The 17,873-nt window shown below is 35.7% G+C and overlaps 1 protein-coding gene and 1 pseudogene across 3 annotated transcripts; one reads left to right on the forward strand and one right to left on the reverse strand.

Annotated features, from left to right (window-relative positions):
- Positions 1-427: 427 nt before the first annotated feature.
- Positions 428-10,943, forward strand: LOC110651493 (protein TOPLESS). Of its 3 annotated transcripts, none has more exons than XM_021806850.2 (27): positions 428-660; positions 1,146-1,282; positions 1,391-1,570; positions 1,674-1,787; positions 1,865-2,023; positions 2,354-2,531; positions 2,612-2,735; positions 2,853-2,962; positions 3,128-3,293; positions 3,421-3,530; positions 3,613-3,682; positions 3,792-3,865; positions 3,957-4,052; positions 4,126-4,221; positions 4,392-4,519; positions 4,643-4,877; positions 4,974-5,135; positions 5,218-5,322; positions 5,549-5,695; positions 7,438-7,548; positions 7,650-7,829; positions 7,910-8,038; positions 8,131-8,226; positions 8,870-9,064; positions 9,152-9,318; positions 10,059-10,330; positions 10,653-10,943. In XM_021806850.2, exons 2-26 carry the CDS (start codon positions 1,203-1,205, stop codon positions 10,264-10,266), a joined length of 3,420 nt encoding a protein of 1,139 aa, XP_021662542.1. In that variant the 5' UTR covers positions 428-660; positions 1,146-1,202; the 3' UTR covers positions 10,267-10,330; positions 10,653-10,943. The 3 variants fall into 3 exon arrangements, with proteins under 3 accessions (XP_021662542.1, XP_021662544.1, XP_058004775.1); XM_021806852.2 differs by having other exon boundaries at positions 10,062-10,330; XM_058148792.1 differs by lacking the exon at positions 428-660 and adding an exon at positions 857-1,029.
- Positions 10,944-11,644: 701 nt separating this feature from the next.
- LOC110651495 (terpene synthase 10-like) lies at positions 11,645-16,393 on the reverse strand (annotated as a pseudogene).
- Between the last annotated feature and the right edge of the window lie 1,480 nt (positions 16,394-17,873).

The raw sequence follows: 17,873 nt of genomic DNA on the forward strand, positions 1-17,873 counted from the left end.
TAATATTCTCCTCAATCTGAGGGCAAACTCACTGCGTCCAGTCCGAGAAAAGATTGTCGTTTCTTGGGGGATCTGAGAGGGTAAAAATCGCTTTCTCAATTTTCATAATATGTTCCTTAGTTCCACCTTCACCTCACTTCATGGCCGATAGATCATTCAACACAATGCATCCTGCAATGCTCTTGGGCACTAATTGCCTATTTGGGTCCCACACTTTTGCTAGAACACCATATTACGGTGGACTATATGTAGATGATATTTCAATCTGGATAGACAGTTGTCAGCTAGAGATTCCGCGCCGATTATCTCGACAAATTGTAGCCGGCTAAGTAGGGACCACAAACAACTGCTCGTATCGATAGGACCAGCTTCATATCATAATAGGATATCATTCAGTTTGATAAGCCATGGGACATGTAGTATGACTTATCACTTCTTTATCTGTCTCCTCTTTCCTATAAAAATCGCCATTCTGCAAGTTTTAATGTTTGTATGTGTATAAATCTAATTTTTCTAGAGAGAGAAGGTTTAGAAAAGGAGAGATAAATCTTGCTTCAATTCTGGAGAGAGAAAGCTGTGGTTTTTAGAAAGAGAAAGCTTCTCTTAGCGGTCGTTGTCTCTCTCGCTCTGGTTCTCTGATCTCTCTGCTTTGTTTATGAGGTGAGTTTCTTAGAAATTTCGCTTATGTAACTTTTTTTTTGTGTTTGTTTTTTATTTTTATTTTTTGAGTGCTCTCTCTCTCTCTCTCTCCCTCTCTCTCCTTTTGCTTGACCTGCTTTTTGTTTGGGTTCATTTTTGCCCTTTGTATCTTTGAATCCTATCTAATATAAAGCTGCTTTCTGTGTCTCTTTGATCCCTGAAAACAATCAAAACCCTAATTTTTCTTTTGTTTTCTCTTCGTTTTACTTGTCTCTGATCCTGATTTCATTTCGCATGTTTCGTAAATGCTTATTTTGCGTAATAATTATGCCCGAAATGATGTTTTTTTGTGTGTTAGTGGAGTATTGGTCGAAAATGATCTGCTTGGAGGTCGATTTCCAAATTTACACGTTATTATTTTTTTTTCTGCTTTTTTTTTTAAAAAAAATAGTGCGTTAGTCTTGGCTGACCCTTTTTTTGGTACTTTTGTGGAATTCCCCACGCAGATCTAGCGTTAATTAGGTGATATTTGAGCATTTCTAAGCGAAAACGGGGCTGTTAAGATGTCCTCTCTCAGTAGAGAGCTTGTGTTCTTGATCCTGCAGTTTCTTGATGAGGAAAAGTTCAAAGAGACTGTTCACAAGTGAGCTTTTCTAACATTTAAGTTATCCGTAATTATTTTTATTTTTAGTTATGTTTCTTATCACTGGCTGATGTGGACACATTTATTACTGTTTCAAATATAAAATAGGCTTGAACAGGAATCTGGGTTTTTCTTTAATATGAAGTATTTTGAGGATGAGGTGCACAGTGGTAATTGGGATGAGGTGGAGAAGTATCTCTCTGGTTTCACAAAAGTCGATGATAATCGATACTCAATGAAAATCTTTTTCGAGATTAGGAAGCAAAAGTATCTTGAAGCATTGGATAAGTAAGCAAAAGATTCCAGTTTTACATCATTTTCTACTTTAGCAGTCGTTGCTTGCACGTAGCAATCGTCTGCATATGGATGACAATGTTTGAGATTTTGATAGGCATGATCGTTCCAAGGCAGTGGATATATTGGTAAAGGATTTGAAAGTGTTTGCCACATTCAATGAGGAGCTTTTCAAGGAAATCACTCAGCTATTGACGTTGGAGAATTTCAGGTATAAGACATGGGAATAATTCAAAGTTTCCATGTGAAATAACTATAGCAGTTGTAATGAAAATGGTCGTCTTACAGGGAGAATGAGCAACTATCCAAATACGGAGACACAAAGTCTGCAAGAGCAATTATGTTGGTGGAGCTCAAGAAGCTTATTGAGGCAAACCCCCTGTTTCGCGATAAATTGCAGTTTCCTAACCTTAAAAATTCAAGGCTGCGGACTCTCATTAACCAAAGGTAATTTTTTAGGGATGCTGTATATTTGAATTTGACCAGATGACATTTGTGGCTTTATGCTTGACTATGTCTAACAGGTTGGTTTTCATCTTTGTAATGTGTGGTTGGGGTTTTGCTTGTGAAACTATGCGTTTTCTGTGTGTTGCTCAAATAATATGCCTTTCTGTCTTAATTTGTGGAATGTATGTGTAAAAGCGTGGAGTGGTTATGCTTATTCAGTTTTAGCCTTTGCAAAATGCACATTAATATTATAGTTTAAGCAGCATCAATTACTTTTTTCACGCCAGATGTTGCCACGAACAAAGAACTTACTTGCTGTGTAAATTACAGCTTGAATTGGCAACATCAACTTTGTAAAAATCCAAGGCCAAATCCAGACATTAAAACTCTCTTTGTGGACCATTCATGTGGGCAACCAAATGGTGCTCGGGCTCCATCACCTGCAAACAATCCACTGCTTGGATCCTTACCAAAAGCTGGAGGGTTTCCTCCTCTTGGTGCACATGGGGTGGGTTGTCTGGCTTGCTCTGTTTTACTACTGTTTGAGCGATGAATTCTAATCTTAGTGTGCTTGTATTTTGTATTTAGCCATTCCAACCTACAGCACCTGTTCCAGCGCCTCTTGCAGGTTGGATGTCTAATCCTTCCACTGTAACTCATCCAGCAGTTTCTGGAGGAGGAGCCATTGGCCTTGGTGCTCCATCAATCCCAGGTTGTATCCATAGTTTTGATATAAATGTCTTAAGTTTTTCCACATTATCATGCTGAGATTGTATGAAGCAGCTAGTTCTTTGTTTTAACAACATATATGTTTTGTTGCCTCGCATAGCTGCTCTGAAGCATCCAAGGACTCCTCCAACTAACCCTTCTGTCGACTATCCATCTGGAGATTCTGATCATGTTGCAAAACGAACAAGGCCTATGGGCATTTCTGATGAGGTAGCAATGCTTTGTTCTCATTGCACGCAGTTATGCGAATATTTATCTAGCCATTGGTTGTCATAAAGCTATCTCTCTTTTCTTATTTATGCTTGTGTAATCACTAAATTATGTTTTTGTGATGTCTGCTGAAATTATGTTATTGATCTTTTCCCATTTATGCAGGTCAATTTGCCGGTTAATGTGTTGCCAGTATCATTTCCAGGACATGGTCATGGTCAGACTTTTAATGCCCCAGATGACTTGCCAAAGACTGTTGCTAGGTCTTTGAATCAGGGATCATCTCCTATGAGCATGGATTTCCATCCTGTTCAACAGACTCTTCTTCTAGGTCTTTTGTTTTTGAGTCTTCCATTTGGTTAATTGGTTGATATTCTGTGTTATTTTGTATGTGAATGTAAGCATTTACCATGTGAATTGTTAAGTGGTTACTGAGTATTTTTAATATACTGCTACAGTTGGTACCAATGTGGGTGATGTTGGGCTGTGGGAAGTTGGTTCTAGGGAACGACTGGTGTTAAGAAACTTCAAAGTTTGGGATCTTAGTACTTGTTCAATGCCTCTGCAGGTTTAGTCATTGTGAAACTTTGTGCTTACTGATTGTTATGTTGGAATTACTGAAAACTGAATTTATTTTTCTTGAAATTCAGGCGGCTCTAGGGAAAGATCCTGTTGTGTCTGTGAACCGTGTGATTTGGAGTCCTGATGGTTCCTTATTTGGTAAGCTAAAATCTTTTGCAATCCATTGTGGCATCATGGAATACATCTATCAAATGCTCTAGGGATGCAAAGGTACTTTACTAATGTGTACTCTCTGTTCCGAGAACAGGAGTTGCATACTCGAGGCACATTGTACAAATATATTCTTACCATGGTGGTGATGATGTAAGGCAGCACTTGGAGGTATACTGAGTTGAGCCAGAATTTGGAGCTTGTTATGTGTGCTCTTTGATTTTCTTAAATACATAATGACAGTAGAGTCTCTGATGTTTAGATTGATGCTCATGTTGGCGGAGTAAATGATCTTGCATTCTCCAACCCTAATAAGCAACTTTGTGTAATAACTTGTGGTGATGACAAGACCATCAAGGTTTGTTTTTCATATTATGTGCCTGTTACCTCTTAGTTGTTATTGGTTGCTTATTTTTATTTTGTAATGCTAGGTATGGGATGCTGCTACTGGTACAAAACAGTATACTTTTGAAGGACATGAGGCTCCTGTTTATTCTGTCTGCCCTCACTATAAGGAAAACATTCAGGTAGCTTGTCAATTTTCACATTAGCTCTCCCCTTCTGTTAGGGGGGGGCCTTCTTTTAATTGTTGCTTGTTTCCTACTTTGGGCTTGCCATGCATTTTTTCCCTTCCTGTAACAAGAAATTGTCAGTCTCCGCATGTGGTTGACATATTCTTGCTTTTTTACCTCGTTAGTTTATTTTTTCAACTGCATTGGATGGGAAGATAAAGGCATGGTTGTATGACAATTTGGGATCTCGAGTTGATTATGAGGCTCCTGGTCGCTGGTGCACAACCATGGCTTACAGTGCTGATGGTACAAGGTTAATATGCTCAACTAAGTGTGCCAGTAATGCTTGTATTTTGAGGTTTATTGGTTTATGGACAAACTAACATCAACCTATTTATTTCTCCCCTTTTCTTTGGGTTAATGGGTGAAAATGTAGGCTTTTTTCATGTGGGACAAGTAAAGAGGGGGAGTCGCATATTGTTGAGTGGAATGAAAGTGAAGGTAATGTGAAAAGGAGCTATCTAGGTTTCCGCAAACGTTCTTTGGGTGTTGTGCAATTTGATACAACAAAGAACCGGTTTTTGGCTGCTGGTGATGATTTTTCTATCAAGTTCTGGGATATGGACAATGTTCAACTTTTGACGTCAATTGATGCTGATGGAGGCCTTCCAGTAAGTTCTTTTTGTACTAGTAAATTGTTAAGAGAATGTGTAGGCAATTGATGCTGATGGCTTCTGGTGCTCTTTTTTTGCTTTACTAATTTGTAGGCAAGTCCACGTATCCGCTTCAACAAAGATGGCACTCTCTTGGCAGTTTCTGCCAATGAGAATGGTATTAAAATATTGGCAAATTCCGATGGTCTTAGATTGTTGCGGTCATTTGAGAATCTCTCTTATGATGCCTCACGAGCATCTGAAACAGTTACGAAGGTAGTATTATTAGATTATTGGCCCTATGCATCATTGTCCTGTTAGCAATCAAGTGTTGCCTAACATGTTTTCTCTTGTGCAGCCTATAATTAGCCCAATCTCAGCAGCAGCGGCAGCAGCAGCAGCTGCTGCAACTAGTGCTGGACTTGCAGATAGAAATGCTTCTATGGTTACTATTCCTGGAATGGTTAGTTGAACACGCTTCTTGTTTTGCATCCACCATTACAATTTCATTCTAAAAACAACTTGAATAGTTACCCTTAATTTGCATAATTACATATTTACTTCTGGTAGTGTATGCTTTATTCATGAGAAGTAGGGTCTTTGGGTATGGCCATGAGCTAATGCACTTTTTGTTAGTACCATATGAATTGTTGTCATAAACTTTACTTAAAGAAAATTGATTTTGGTAGAATGGCGATGCTCGGAACATGGGAGATGTGAAACCTAGAATAAATGAAGAATCCAATGACAAATCGAAGATATGGAAGCTCACTGAAATTAATGAACCATCTCAATGTCGATCCTTAAGGCTTCCTGAAAACTTGAGAGTGAACAAGGTAAATTTTGCTTAATTGCATCCTATTTTATATTTATTTGTTTGCCCCGAACGACTTTCATGGATGATAATGGTTTGATTATCTTTTTGGTCCTGCATGGTAATTTATTGTATTCCTATATTTCTGGCTTTCATGGCAGAGCTGCTTTCCTTTGGACTTTGTTATGTCTGTATCTTGCAGACTTCTTTAAGACATAATGTACAGTCACTGGTGCACATCTTAGTTCAGCACCAGATGCACTATGATTTTGGGGTGTATATTGTACCGTTCATACTCCGACCTTGACATTTGATTTTTGCTTGTACTAAGCTTCTCCTTAATGCCAACACATATACCTTTATGAGTTGACATGGCATGAGAAGGGCTGGTTCAATGTGGCAAGTGAAGCTATTTTTCATTGATGAAATCCTGCTAAAGCATTTTTTAAAATCTTTTTCTGCTATTCAAGATGCATAATTCAAGAGTGTTTCTTAAGTGATAAGGGTTGAAATTGTTTTAAGAACTCTTGAAGGCAGACAACGTATTGGGAACTAACTTTTGAAGATGCTAATTGTGCTTAAACTTGAATGTGCACAACTTGGAGGGCCTATGAACCTCATCATGCAAACTTGTAGGGCCTATGAAGTTATGAAGTAAATAACTTCCAAATTTGCCACCTTAGTAATAATTGTACAAGTGCTGTTAATATGTTACAAATAATGTGATATTATCCTACACCATAAATTTGAAATGAATTCAAGAGGCATAAAGAGTAGATTCCTGTTTTTCTTTTTTAAATGGCTTGATGGTCTTGGTGTGTGAGCATGCAGAAAATGAAAAGTTCTACTTTAGTTATTGGCTAATTGGTGGCATGAAAAGACAAGCTTGATATTAAGCAAATATTTCTCCACTAGGAAAAAATGGATTTAGACAATTGTAAGTTGTAATGGTTAATGAATGATTATTTTCTCGTTATTTCAAAAATCAACCTTGCTTTGTGGGATCAACAGTGGGTAATGGATTGCTAACTGTCCTGAATTGAATTATTGATGTGGTCATGGAGTTCAAGAAAATTCATAGTCAAATGCTCAAGAAATGTAGAATTATGGTTCACTTTTAATGTAGAGTTTATTGGGGAAATTATAGAGTACTTGTTTATTTTATAGTTTTACTTATTTGTCTATTTAAATTAAATACATTAGTCATCAGTCATTTATTTAGGTCTCAAGGATAATTTTGTAATTTCAGATTTTTTAAAAAGATCTAGATTTCTATGGGGTCTTTATTTAGTGTCCTTGTTGGTTTAGGATTACTGTTTGAGTCTATAAATACCTATGTTTGTAATGTTGTTTTGAAGTATTTGATCAATATGAATTCTAGCAATTATGCTTCAAATTGTGTGATGCAATTCAACTCCAGGTGTGATGCCTAAGGAAAGTTTAGGTGTGAAGCCTAAACCTTTTATTTTACTGTTCACAGCTCATAAATCTTCTCCTCTTTGAGCAAATTCGTTTCTCACTTCCATCATTTCACAAACCCTAATTCTCCACCTAAATTCCTGCTCATTTTAGCCTTCTCAAGGCCTCAAATTAACATTAATTCTATGACATGCAGGCTGTCTAGCATCACTGTGGCCATTACTATAATTAATTAGGTTGTGATTCTGTATAAAGTAGACATGCACCCCACTTATAAAACTTTCTTTGGCTCTTTCCTTTTTCCAACAATCATATCCTTATTAGTTTCCTTTTTGAATATTGCAGATATCAAGGTTAATTTATACAAATTCAGGTAATGCCATTTTGGCATTAGCATCAAATGCAATTCATCTTCTATGGAAGTGGCAACGAAGTGACCGTAATTCAACTGGCAAGGTAATATGCAAAGTATTTTTCATCAACCATCTACATTTGTATTTTACTTAAATTTCTAAGTGAATTTCATCATGTGTTAATATTGCTGCTTCATCCTGTAGGCAACTGCCAATGTGTCCCCTCAATTATGGCAACCATCAAGTGGCATTCTGATGACCAATGACATTACTGACACTAACCCTGAAGAGGCTGTCCCATGCTTTGCTTTGTCCAAAAATGATTCTTATGTTATGTCAGCATCTGGAGGAAAGATTTCCCTTTTCAATATGATGACATTTAAGGTACTGCATAAATCCTTGTAATTTGGATTCTTCTGCCAATTTCATTTGGCTTAATTCATCTTACGTTTGATCAAATGCAGACAATGACAACTTTCATGCCACCACCACCTGCAGCAACATTTCTTGCTTTTCATCCTCAAGATAATAATATTATTGCTATTGGCATGGATGATTCCACAATTCAGATCTATAATGTTCGTGTAGATGAGGTACAATTTAGTTGTAAACTGTTATTCCTCTTTTCCTGTTTAGGAGTAACACTTCTTATACCTGTTATTTAGTACTGTTTTTATTGGTGCAGGTCAAGAGTAAGCTCAAAGGCCACTCTAAAAGAATAACGGGCCTTGCCTTCTCCCATGTTCTGAATGTGCTAGTTTCATCGGGAGCAGATGCTCAAGTAATAATTTTCCCATTAGATGTCTTATGCTTAGTCATTTTCATCAGTTTTTTATTGTAGTAGGATTACTACCTATTTAGATTACTGAAGTTGTTTTCCTTTAGTGATGCTCAACTAATAATTTTCCCATTAGATGTCTTATTCTTCGTCACTTTCACCAGTTTTTATTGTAGTAGGATTGCTACCTATTTAGATTACTGAAGTTTTATTCCTTTAATGATGCTCAAGTAATAATTTTCCAATTAGGTGTCTTATGCTTGGTCACTTTCATCAGTTTTTATTGCAGTAGGATTACTACCTATTTAGATTACGGAAGTTGTTTTCCTTTAATATGCATTTATAATGACTTTAATTTGTTCTAATTTGGCCTTTGACATAATTCAGTGTGTCATTAATTTGCAGACACTACAAAATCATTTTTTCGGGTTTCTTAAAAGATGCAGAGATAATAGTGTTTCCCTCTATTTCGTGAATTGTTTTTCCTATTCTCAACTTTTTACATTTTCTGCACTTCTTTACTCTAATATGCAAAGTGACAATTCCCAAGTCTGTAGGCTGCTTTCCTTTGTGGCCTCCACTTTGAATGAATAGTCAAAATTTTGATTTTTGCTCCCTAACCATATCTATTTTGTCCTTTCTCCAGCTTTGTGTATGGAACTCTGATGGATGGGAAAAGCAGAAGACAAGATTCTTGCAAGTTCCACCTGGGAGGACAACAACTGGACAATCAGACACACGTGTACAATTTCATCAGGACCAGATACAATTTCTGGTTGTACATGAGACTCAGCTTGCAATATATGAAGCAACTAAACTAGAGTGTCCATGTCCAAAGCAGGTAGCTTTTGTCACGTTGTGCACCTTCTTGCAGAAGCAACATAATGCATTTTGTTCTTAATGTTTATTTTCTGATTTCTTTGTTTAGTGGGTCACACCTGAATCTTCCGCACCAATCTCTCATGCAACATTCTCATGTGATAGTCAGCTGGTATATGCTAGCTTCTTAGATGCAACAGTCCGTGTGTTTAGTGCTCAAAATTTGAGACTACGTTGTCGCATCAATCCTTCCTCTTATCTTCCTGCTAATGTCAGGTAATGCCCTTGCACCATTTCTTAACATTTGTCTGTTTAAATTCATCTATCCTTTTCTTGGATGACATGTTTGCGCATTAGTTTTTGTTGGTAGGCATTTTCATGTGAAATAATTCCCTATTCGGTGACCAATGGGTATTCTGATTAATTACTGTCGTCATGTTTTTAGGAGGCAAAACTTTAATGAATGGTTACACTAGCACAGCAGAAATAAATCCTAACCAACATTTTGCAATGAGGGTTGCATTTGTCCACCCCCTTTTTTTGTCCACCCCCTTTTTATACTATTAAAATTTGATTTGGCTTATTCTTCCCTCAATACCTTTACAAGGTGGCGGCATATCACATTATTATGTTGTTCTAGAGAAGGCAAATTGTCTGAAGTGTAAACCAAGTAGTGGAATGGGAAAATTTTCATATCAACTCCTTTAATTCTTTCCAAAATATTTATATCCTACCTTAAGGCAATATTCAAAAACAAATAAAGGAAGAAAAAATAAATTTTATTATGATTGAGATCTCTTATCATGTTTAATGCTGAATTAGCAGGAATGAGTTTCAAAAATATGATTAAAGTTGCATTCTCTTTGTTCTGTCATTATCATTCTTTTGATGCTGCATTATTAATTAATTCCATTTATTTTTCTTTCTATGTTATTGCTAGTTTGGTCAGTAACAATATTTAATATTTATATATATGTAACAGCCATTGTCAATTTTGACACTTGTTTACCTTGCAGCAGTTCTAATGTCCACCCACTTGTGATTGCTGCACATCCACAAGAATCAAATCAGTTTGCATTGGGACTATCTGATGGTGGGGTTCATGTCTTTGAACCCCTTGAATCTGAAGGCAAATGGGGAGTGCCGCCTCCTGCTGAGAATGGGTCAGCAAGCAGTGCTGCTCCTCCTGTTGGACCTTCAGGTTCAGACCAAGCCCAGAGATGATCTATTCTCTGCCAGAGCGCAAGTTCTTTTACATACTTGGCTTGCTGGCCTACTCCTAAGTTAGGTATGAGTATGACTGGCTTTTATACTATTTGGTACATGATCATCGGGACAAATCATTTGGTTCAGTCGGTTCAGTTGAAGAAATATACTGTTGACTTGTCTGACTTTGCACGAATATTTCCCTTTGCCCAATCCATAACTAGTTGGTAGATAGATAGGCCAGTCTTTATCCAAAGATCTTCCTTATTGTCTTGCTTTAAACTTAGTCAAATTTGCGTTATACCATCATATTTTCATTTTTTGTTTAGATTTAACTTGATATATGCATATTTCTTCCTCCTCCGAACAGCTATTATCTTGATTCCATTTTTGTTTGTTTGCAGTTTGACGTTCATGATGTGTAATTTACTCAAGGACCAACTTGCAACAGATGTAGATTAAGCATGTTTTGTTAGATACTGTGTAAGGTAAATGCTGTAGGAACATTGTTAGTAAATGCTTTTCACCATTTAGAAAAATATATCTTGAACATTTATTTATTTATTTATTTTGTTCTGTGTTTATTGTCTTTCCTTTCAATTGTTCAATAGTATGAAAATTTTATCTTTTGACCTGAACCCTTGGCATCCTCAAATTTTATCTATGTATGGAAAACTCTTATGTTTATTTTCTCATTCTCTTTCCCTTCTTCATGGAATTTTAGATATCTCATTCCTCACAAGAGATACATTTGTTTATGTATGCTAACTTAGTTGTATCATAAGTATTATCATTAACCTAGATGTGTACTAGGTTGTGATAACTTGGCTCTTGTACCTGCATCTCTGGGATTTTTGTGTGGAACAATTGTAAGATTTTAGCATCTGAAGGATGCAGGCTCATGTTTCTCATCCTTCAACTTACTGTTACCCTTGGCAAAGCATTGTGGGTTTCCAGTTCAAGTTGCCAACATTTGCAATGGTCCAATTTTCCTTCATTTGTTGAACTTAACCACAAATGAATAGTTCTTGCATATTGTCCAGCCTTTGTAGTTACAAGTGCGCAATCAATGTTCAATTCTGTTCTGGTCTAATATGGAGGAGAAGGGAAAATGAAGAATAAACTCCTCTTGGAAGAAATTAGACCATTCCTCTGATATTTTATAATTTTTGAAAATAAAAATAAATGGATGAAAAAAAAACCCCCCATGCCATATGTCGCTTTAACTCTTATATGATGTGATCCATGTTACTCATTTCAATGTTAATTTTGATAAATTGCATTAAATCAACAAAATTCAATTCAATACGCGCTCGGTAGCAAAATTTTTGTTACGAACCGGAGTTTTAAAACTTGTCGAAGAACAGAAATGGAGGAGAGAAACGCGCACAAGAACTCGAGAGAAGAATTTCTCATCATCTCATTCAATGAGTTACGGTTATGGGAATACAAATATTTATATGCAAACGAATACAATAGAGTAACAAAAATACAACAATCCTAATAAGGGTTCTAGCTTAGCATAACGACTACTCCTCTTTCCTCCAGCGTCTTAATAGCTTTAGCCGATGAAAATTCTTCATACTTGAAAATGTTACTTCCCTCCTTGCCACAATACATGGCACCACTTCAGTCTGCAACAATTTTTCACTCGGAAGAATGGCCTAGCAGAAGGGAGTTTTTTAAGTTTTTTGGTGAGAAGAACAAGGAGTAGTACATCCCCTACTTTGGAGGATCTTCTCTTTTCAAATCTAAACATTCATTGAAGATGCATCTCAAGCCCAAAATCTTCTTGGATATTTCTTCTGACCAGTATTCTTCTCCTCTGGTATTTAGTAATAATGTAAGGGGAAAAAAGTATAGGAAGTTTCGTGAGAAGGATGAAACTCACATCACCATCATACACCACTCCATTGCAGAAATAGGATATTTAAAATTTGTTATAAATTGATTTTCCCCATTAGCATCTGAAGTCTGAAGAAGGAGCTACAAAGGAATAGGGTGAACAAGCAATGAAAAGATGCGATCCTTGGTGGTGGAGTCCTCAACAGCATGGCCATCTCCATGCTGGTAAATGCACTGTGACATCCTGGCTAGGTTGATTGCGATGCCAGCAAAAGTTTCTGAGAGATGATCATTACCATTACCATTACCATTGCCAAATCTATCTTCGTTTCTTCATCCATGCTTCCCTAATTAGGTTTCTTCTGTTCTTTCTGGCTTCTTCTTCTGAAGCTCCTGTTTCCTTTATGTAACATTGAATTGATTTTGAAACATCTCCTCTCTTTAATTCATCCTACATAAAGGAGAAAAAAGTATATAAACACCGAGTTATACATGACAGTTCGCCATTTATTTTTTATTTGAATTAAAATTGGAAATCAAACTTGATATCTCATAAAATTTCTGAAGAGTAAATCAACAAAGTTCAAAGTAATGTCTCTTTCCCTTCAAATTTACCCTCCACCAGACATATGAAACACTTTGGACTTTAAATGTAATTTTAATGATATTAATCAAAATAATGGTATTAAAGTAATGATAACAATAGATGAAATCTCATATGGCACTGAACATACCGAGGATGTTTCAAGGTCGTTTGCAAGCCTCATAATGATTGATGAGTATCGAATTATGTCAGGATATTGGCTTAAGCATTCAAATGCCTCATCTGTAATAGGATTTTCCACAAAAACATAATAATGAAGAAGTATCAGCGGAGCTGATATGGAAAGCCAAGCTCTGTCAATGTACTCCAGCAAAGTTGGCATATATCCACTGCAGTACCATTTGGCCTCCAACAGATAACATTCACATAATTCTGCCCACTGAAACTAATTAATTCAATGGTTTAGACAATTCATTTAAGGAATTAATTAAGATGATAATAAATCTGCACCGATTTCTTGAGGTAAGGAATGATGTTAAATCCTTGTTTCCTCAGAGCATCAAAACCCATTTCGTTGATGGAGTTGTAGAGGGCTAGGAAAGTTATCTTCATATAGTCTGGAAGAGGCTCAATTGCATTCACATCCCATCTGAAATTCAAAATCCATAAAAAAGAAGCAACATAGATATGCGTAAATTGATGCTGTTAAGATAGAATTAATGCTACTATAAGTAAAAACCTTTCAGTGGCGTCGGTGAAGAGCTGGAGTTCATCCAGTGTTCCGTAGACATCATAAATATCATCAATTATTGTTACTAGAGAATTGACCTTTGTGGACATTCTCCGACCATAAGAAGTTTTGCCTTAACCTTTATCTTGCAAAGCTCAACTTTTCCCCGAGTCTTATACTGTTCCACCACCTTCACATCACATGAAACCAACAAACTTAATTACAGTATTCATCTTTATTTTTCTTTTGTGGTTAATATTATAGAAAAGTATATACAGAAAAGGGCTACGTTAATTATTAAATTTAATTTAGTTGCGGTAAAATTTTGTGAGGTTTATTATTATTATTATTATTAGTATATATGAATCGAAGAAGTGAATCTCGAACCTGACACCTATCATATGGATAATGTATTTTTATTCACTTGATTAAGTTAGGCTAAACCAATATAGGTAATTACATTTAGATATTCCCATTTCTTTTTTATTATCAAACCAAAAGTATTGAATTTGATTGTGGGATTTTTCCTTTCTTATAGTCTTACTTTTTTTTGTTATGAGCCAGATTTTATTAAAAGAACAAGGTTAAAAGCCTGACAAAGAAAACTGATACAGAACTAAGATAAAGCAACAAACCAAGCCAGACAACTTGCTCCAAAACAAAAAGAGACAAATAGGGACCTAAAACGCTAGCAAACAGAACTAATCAGGTCCAGTATCAGACAAAAAACAAAGAGGCTAGAACAGGGCGAGCAACAATTGAAGGCGAGACTATGAGTAGGAAAACCAAGCAGACCGAAGGCTAAAAACAAGAAGGAAACTTCGAACAAGACAACTCCTCAGCATAAGAAACCAAAACCAAAAGCCTCGAACACTAAAGGGAGAGCACTAGAAAGAGATCCACAATATGATTCAATAATCCCAAAATTTGACAAAATCTCCTCCAATAAGGAATCACAAGATAGAGAAGAAACACAAGCAACAAAAGAACCAGCAAAACTAGATCCAAAAAACAAAGCCAAAACCCAAAAGGGCACCATCAAAAAACCAACTCAAGCAACTGATGCGATTCTTGGCAAGACAAAAAGCATCGCCACGAACGAAGTCCCAAAACAACATTAAAAAAAAAAAAAAAACGCAGAAGCCAAGAGCCACAAAGTCGAAAATTAATCAAATTGACTCATTGAAAAGTTGCCTATTATCTGAGATTTGCTAAGCTAAAAACTCAATAACTTCATCATCTGTTCCATCGAAAGTCAAACTGAGATCTTTAACAAGCTGGAGCGTCACGGTGGCTTCCTTGTGTGGTGAGAGAAGAGAAGACAATTTAGGCTTGGTGCGAATCAGCTTGTTCATTCGGCTGATCTCATTATCTATAGCAAGAAGATATGGATTCTTGGTTCTATTCTTATTCTTGGTTTTGATCTCACTATCTGTATCAAGGAGACATGGATTCTTGGTTGACTTCTTCGATTTCTTCTTGGACTTGGCCATTCTTCTACAGCTCAGCTTAGGATACAGGACCCATAAATGCACAATAGTTCTTGATTTTTCGCAACTTTTAAGAACTCTATTTACCTTAAAATGAGAAAGGGAAATATCAGAATTTAGGCTTCTAACCTGCTCTAAAGGTTTAGGGACTTCAAGACCGAATTAGGAGGTGAAGAGCCAAGTCCGAATTAGTGGTGTTTATTTAAAACAAAGTAAGCATAAAAACCATCTCTAATATACTATTATTTTCTCTAAAAATTGATATTTTGAAAAATAAAACAAAAAGAAATTAGATACAATCTAATAATGCTATTAATTAAATGCTATCATTTGATAAACCATGTGTAAAGTAATACTTGAACTTTAGTTGAGTCTCAAAATCATAAATGGAAATCTTCAGAGAAATGAGCATACCATGACACATATTTCAGATCTTGCTGGTGCACCGCTTGAACATAGTTGAAATCCAATTTAGCAAGCTTTAGAAGAAGAGGATTCAAGGTTTGTTTTCTCTCACAGACATGTATGAACCACCTGGTTTCCAACCTTGGCACCCTCCAATGCAATGGGAGCTCCAAGGCATGGCTTACTAACATAGAAAGATAGGAGTGGGAGTCCTTGTTCTGTTCCACATACTTGCTGTGACGTTCGGTTGAAAATTTTCTTGCATCCTCCAAGACACTCTCACCTTCTTCAAAGAGATACGACGCTTCATACAAAGACAGCATTCCCTCAATATTCTCACACAAGCCCGCTTTGAATTTTCCTTGCTGGTCCTTGAAACGATTGAAAATCTCTGCATCATCATATATTAATCAGCATTTCATTATGATTCACTATTATTAATGATCAAGTTCAAAACCCTTATTTGTTCCAAAAAAATAAAAATAAAAGGAAAAATTTGTTTTTGCATGCGCCTTGAGGTACGTGGAAACCATGTTGTCTTAAGAGTCTAAATTGAAGAGCAGTGGCATATAAATCCTCCTCCATCTTAAAATTACCATGGAAAACGTTCACTAGTGTGTTCTTGATTTCATCTTGAAAATGGTAACCTACTCCAAGTCTTTGCAAAGTATCAATTAGTTCTACTTGATCTAAAGGGTTCATCATCTCTTGGCTATTAATAAGCATCTTCCTTACTTCTTCCTTAAGCTTGTTGATTCGTTTTGTGTGTACTTCTCCCTGTAAATCCACCGAAGCATTTTTATCAGTAATATAATTAAATTGCAGGGAGTCTCTTTAAACAAAACCAAAAATAAGTGGGGATATATATATGCACCAGAAATTCACTCGTGAGTGATTGCACATAATCATAGTCCCATATGGAAGGTTGGTAATTTGCTGATCTTCTAAAAATGTGTTGGCTGGAAATTCTAGGGGCAACCGTACCATATCGAACTGAGCTTGCTGATCCAACTGGGAAGTAGCTGCTGCTTCTAACATGGATTTTCTTGAAACTGCAGATAGCAAAAGAAGCATACAAGCTAAGAGCCATTTGCAAGGGCTTTTTTTGGGGCATATGCCTTTATGAATGTTTAGCGTGTGTGTGTGTATATATATATATATATATATTTAATAAGCAAAGAAGAAATTTACTGAAGTAAAAAAGGAAGGAGGGATAGCTCTTAGCCACACCCAGGCAAAAAAACATGCCAACCTGTAAAAGGCCAATCTCCAAGCTAAAACAAGGACGAAATACAATTACAGGACACTAACCCCTCAAGCCTATCGTTACATACTACCAGACAAAACAAAAAAGCCCCAACACCAACACACCATATAGTGCATGTACTTGCCATTCTGCATATTTAAGTGTCTTTGCATCAACAGTCAAAGGAAACATGTCCAAGAGAGCACCACATGTTATCAGTTACTTGCAGATTATATTTTATACGATGACAATAAATATATATTGATTGTATTTGAGGTGCACTCCACAGATCACTTTCCATCTCTGCTCACTCAAAAAAAAAAAAAATAACAAAACGATGCCACTGAGCCAAAACTAAGCACCCAAACAACAGAACCTAAACAAAATAACACTAAACAAGCCAATTAAGTTTCTTAGAAACAAAAAAGTGAAAACAAAATAACCACAAACCACATATCAGCAATGCAAATTATGGCTTTCCACTCATACTCATAATCTAAGAGCATAATCAAACAAAGGTGCAAAAAGGCAAAATGGCCATCAAGAGAGAGCCATAAACACAGTTCAAAACAGGTTAGGCCCCTTGAGCCGTCGGCAAGGCATACACATCATCAAAAACAGAAGCTAAAAGCTCAAAACAATTACAAACATGCCATAAAATCTTCAGACCTAGTCAAACCCTGCTTTACTAATGAATCTGCAATTGAATTGGCTTCCCTCAAAGAGTGTCTAAAAGGTATTTTGCAATGATTTTAACAGCTCCAAAATTAAATTAACAATCCTTGTGAAACGCCATGGAGCTGACTCTGGATTTAGCAGCCAACTGAATCCATTCATCAAATCAGATTCAATAATAATGAGATTTGCAACACAATTAAGCTCAGGCAAGAGGACTAAGAGCTTAATGGCTCTAAGGATATTTTACAAATTAATCTTTAAATATTATAACTATATATAAATAATTCCTTATAATTTTATAAAATTTTATTTATGTTATTATTATTTTAATGATATTTTAATAATTATATATATACATATTATCAATTTATAATGTTTCATATATTATATTATATTGTCATATTTTAAAAAAATAAAAAATGAATCTAAATGCAAATTGTTAATAAAATAAAATTTCATGGCTAAATTATTTTCATATTAAAAATAGAGTTAAAAATATTTTATTATTTTTGTTAAATTTAATGGAGATTTAATTGTAATTCTAACAGTAGGAACTAATTTATAAATTTATTAAAATGTTAAGTAATAAATTGCTTGATTTTAAAACTGCAAGAATTAATTTGTAGATTTAACTAAATTTCAGAAATTAAATTATTAATAAAATAAAATTTCAGAGACTAAATTATT

The sequence above is a fragment of the Hevea brasiliensis genome, chromosome 6 (assembly GCF_030052815.1).
Source record: "Hevea brasiliensis isolate MT/VB/25A 57/8 chromosome 6, ASM3005281v1, whole genome shotgun sequence".
Lineage (NCBI taxonomy): Eukaryota > Viridiplantae > Streptophyta > Magnoliopsida > Malpighiales > Euphorbiaceae > Hevea > Hevea brasiliensis.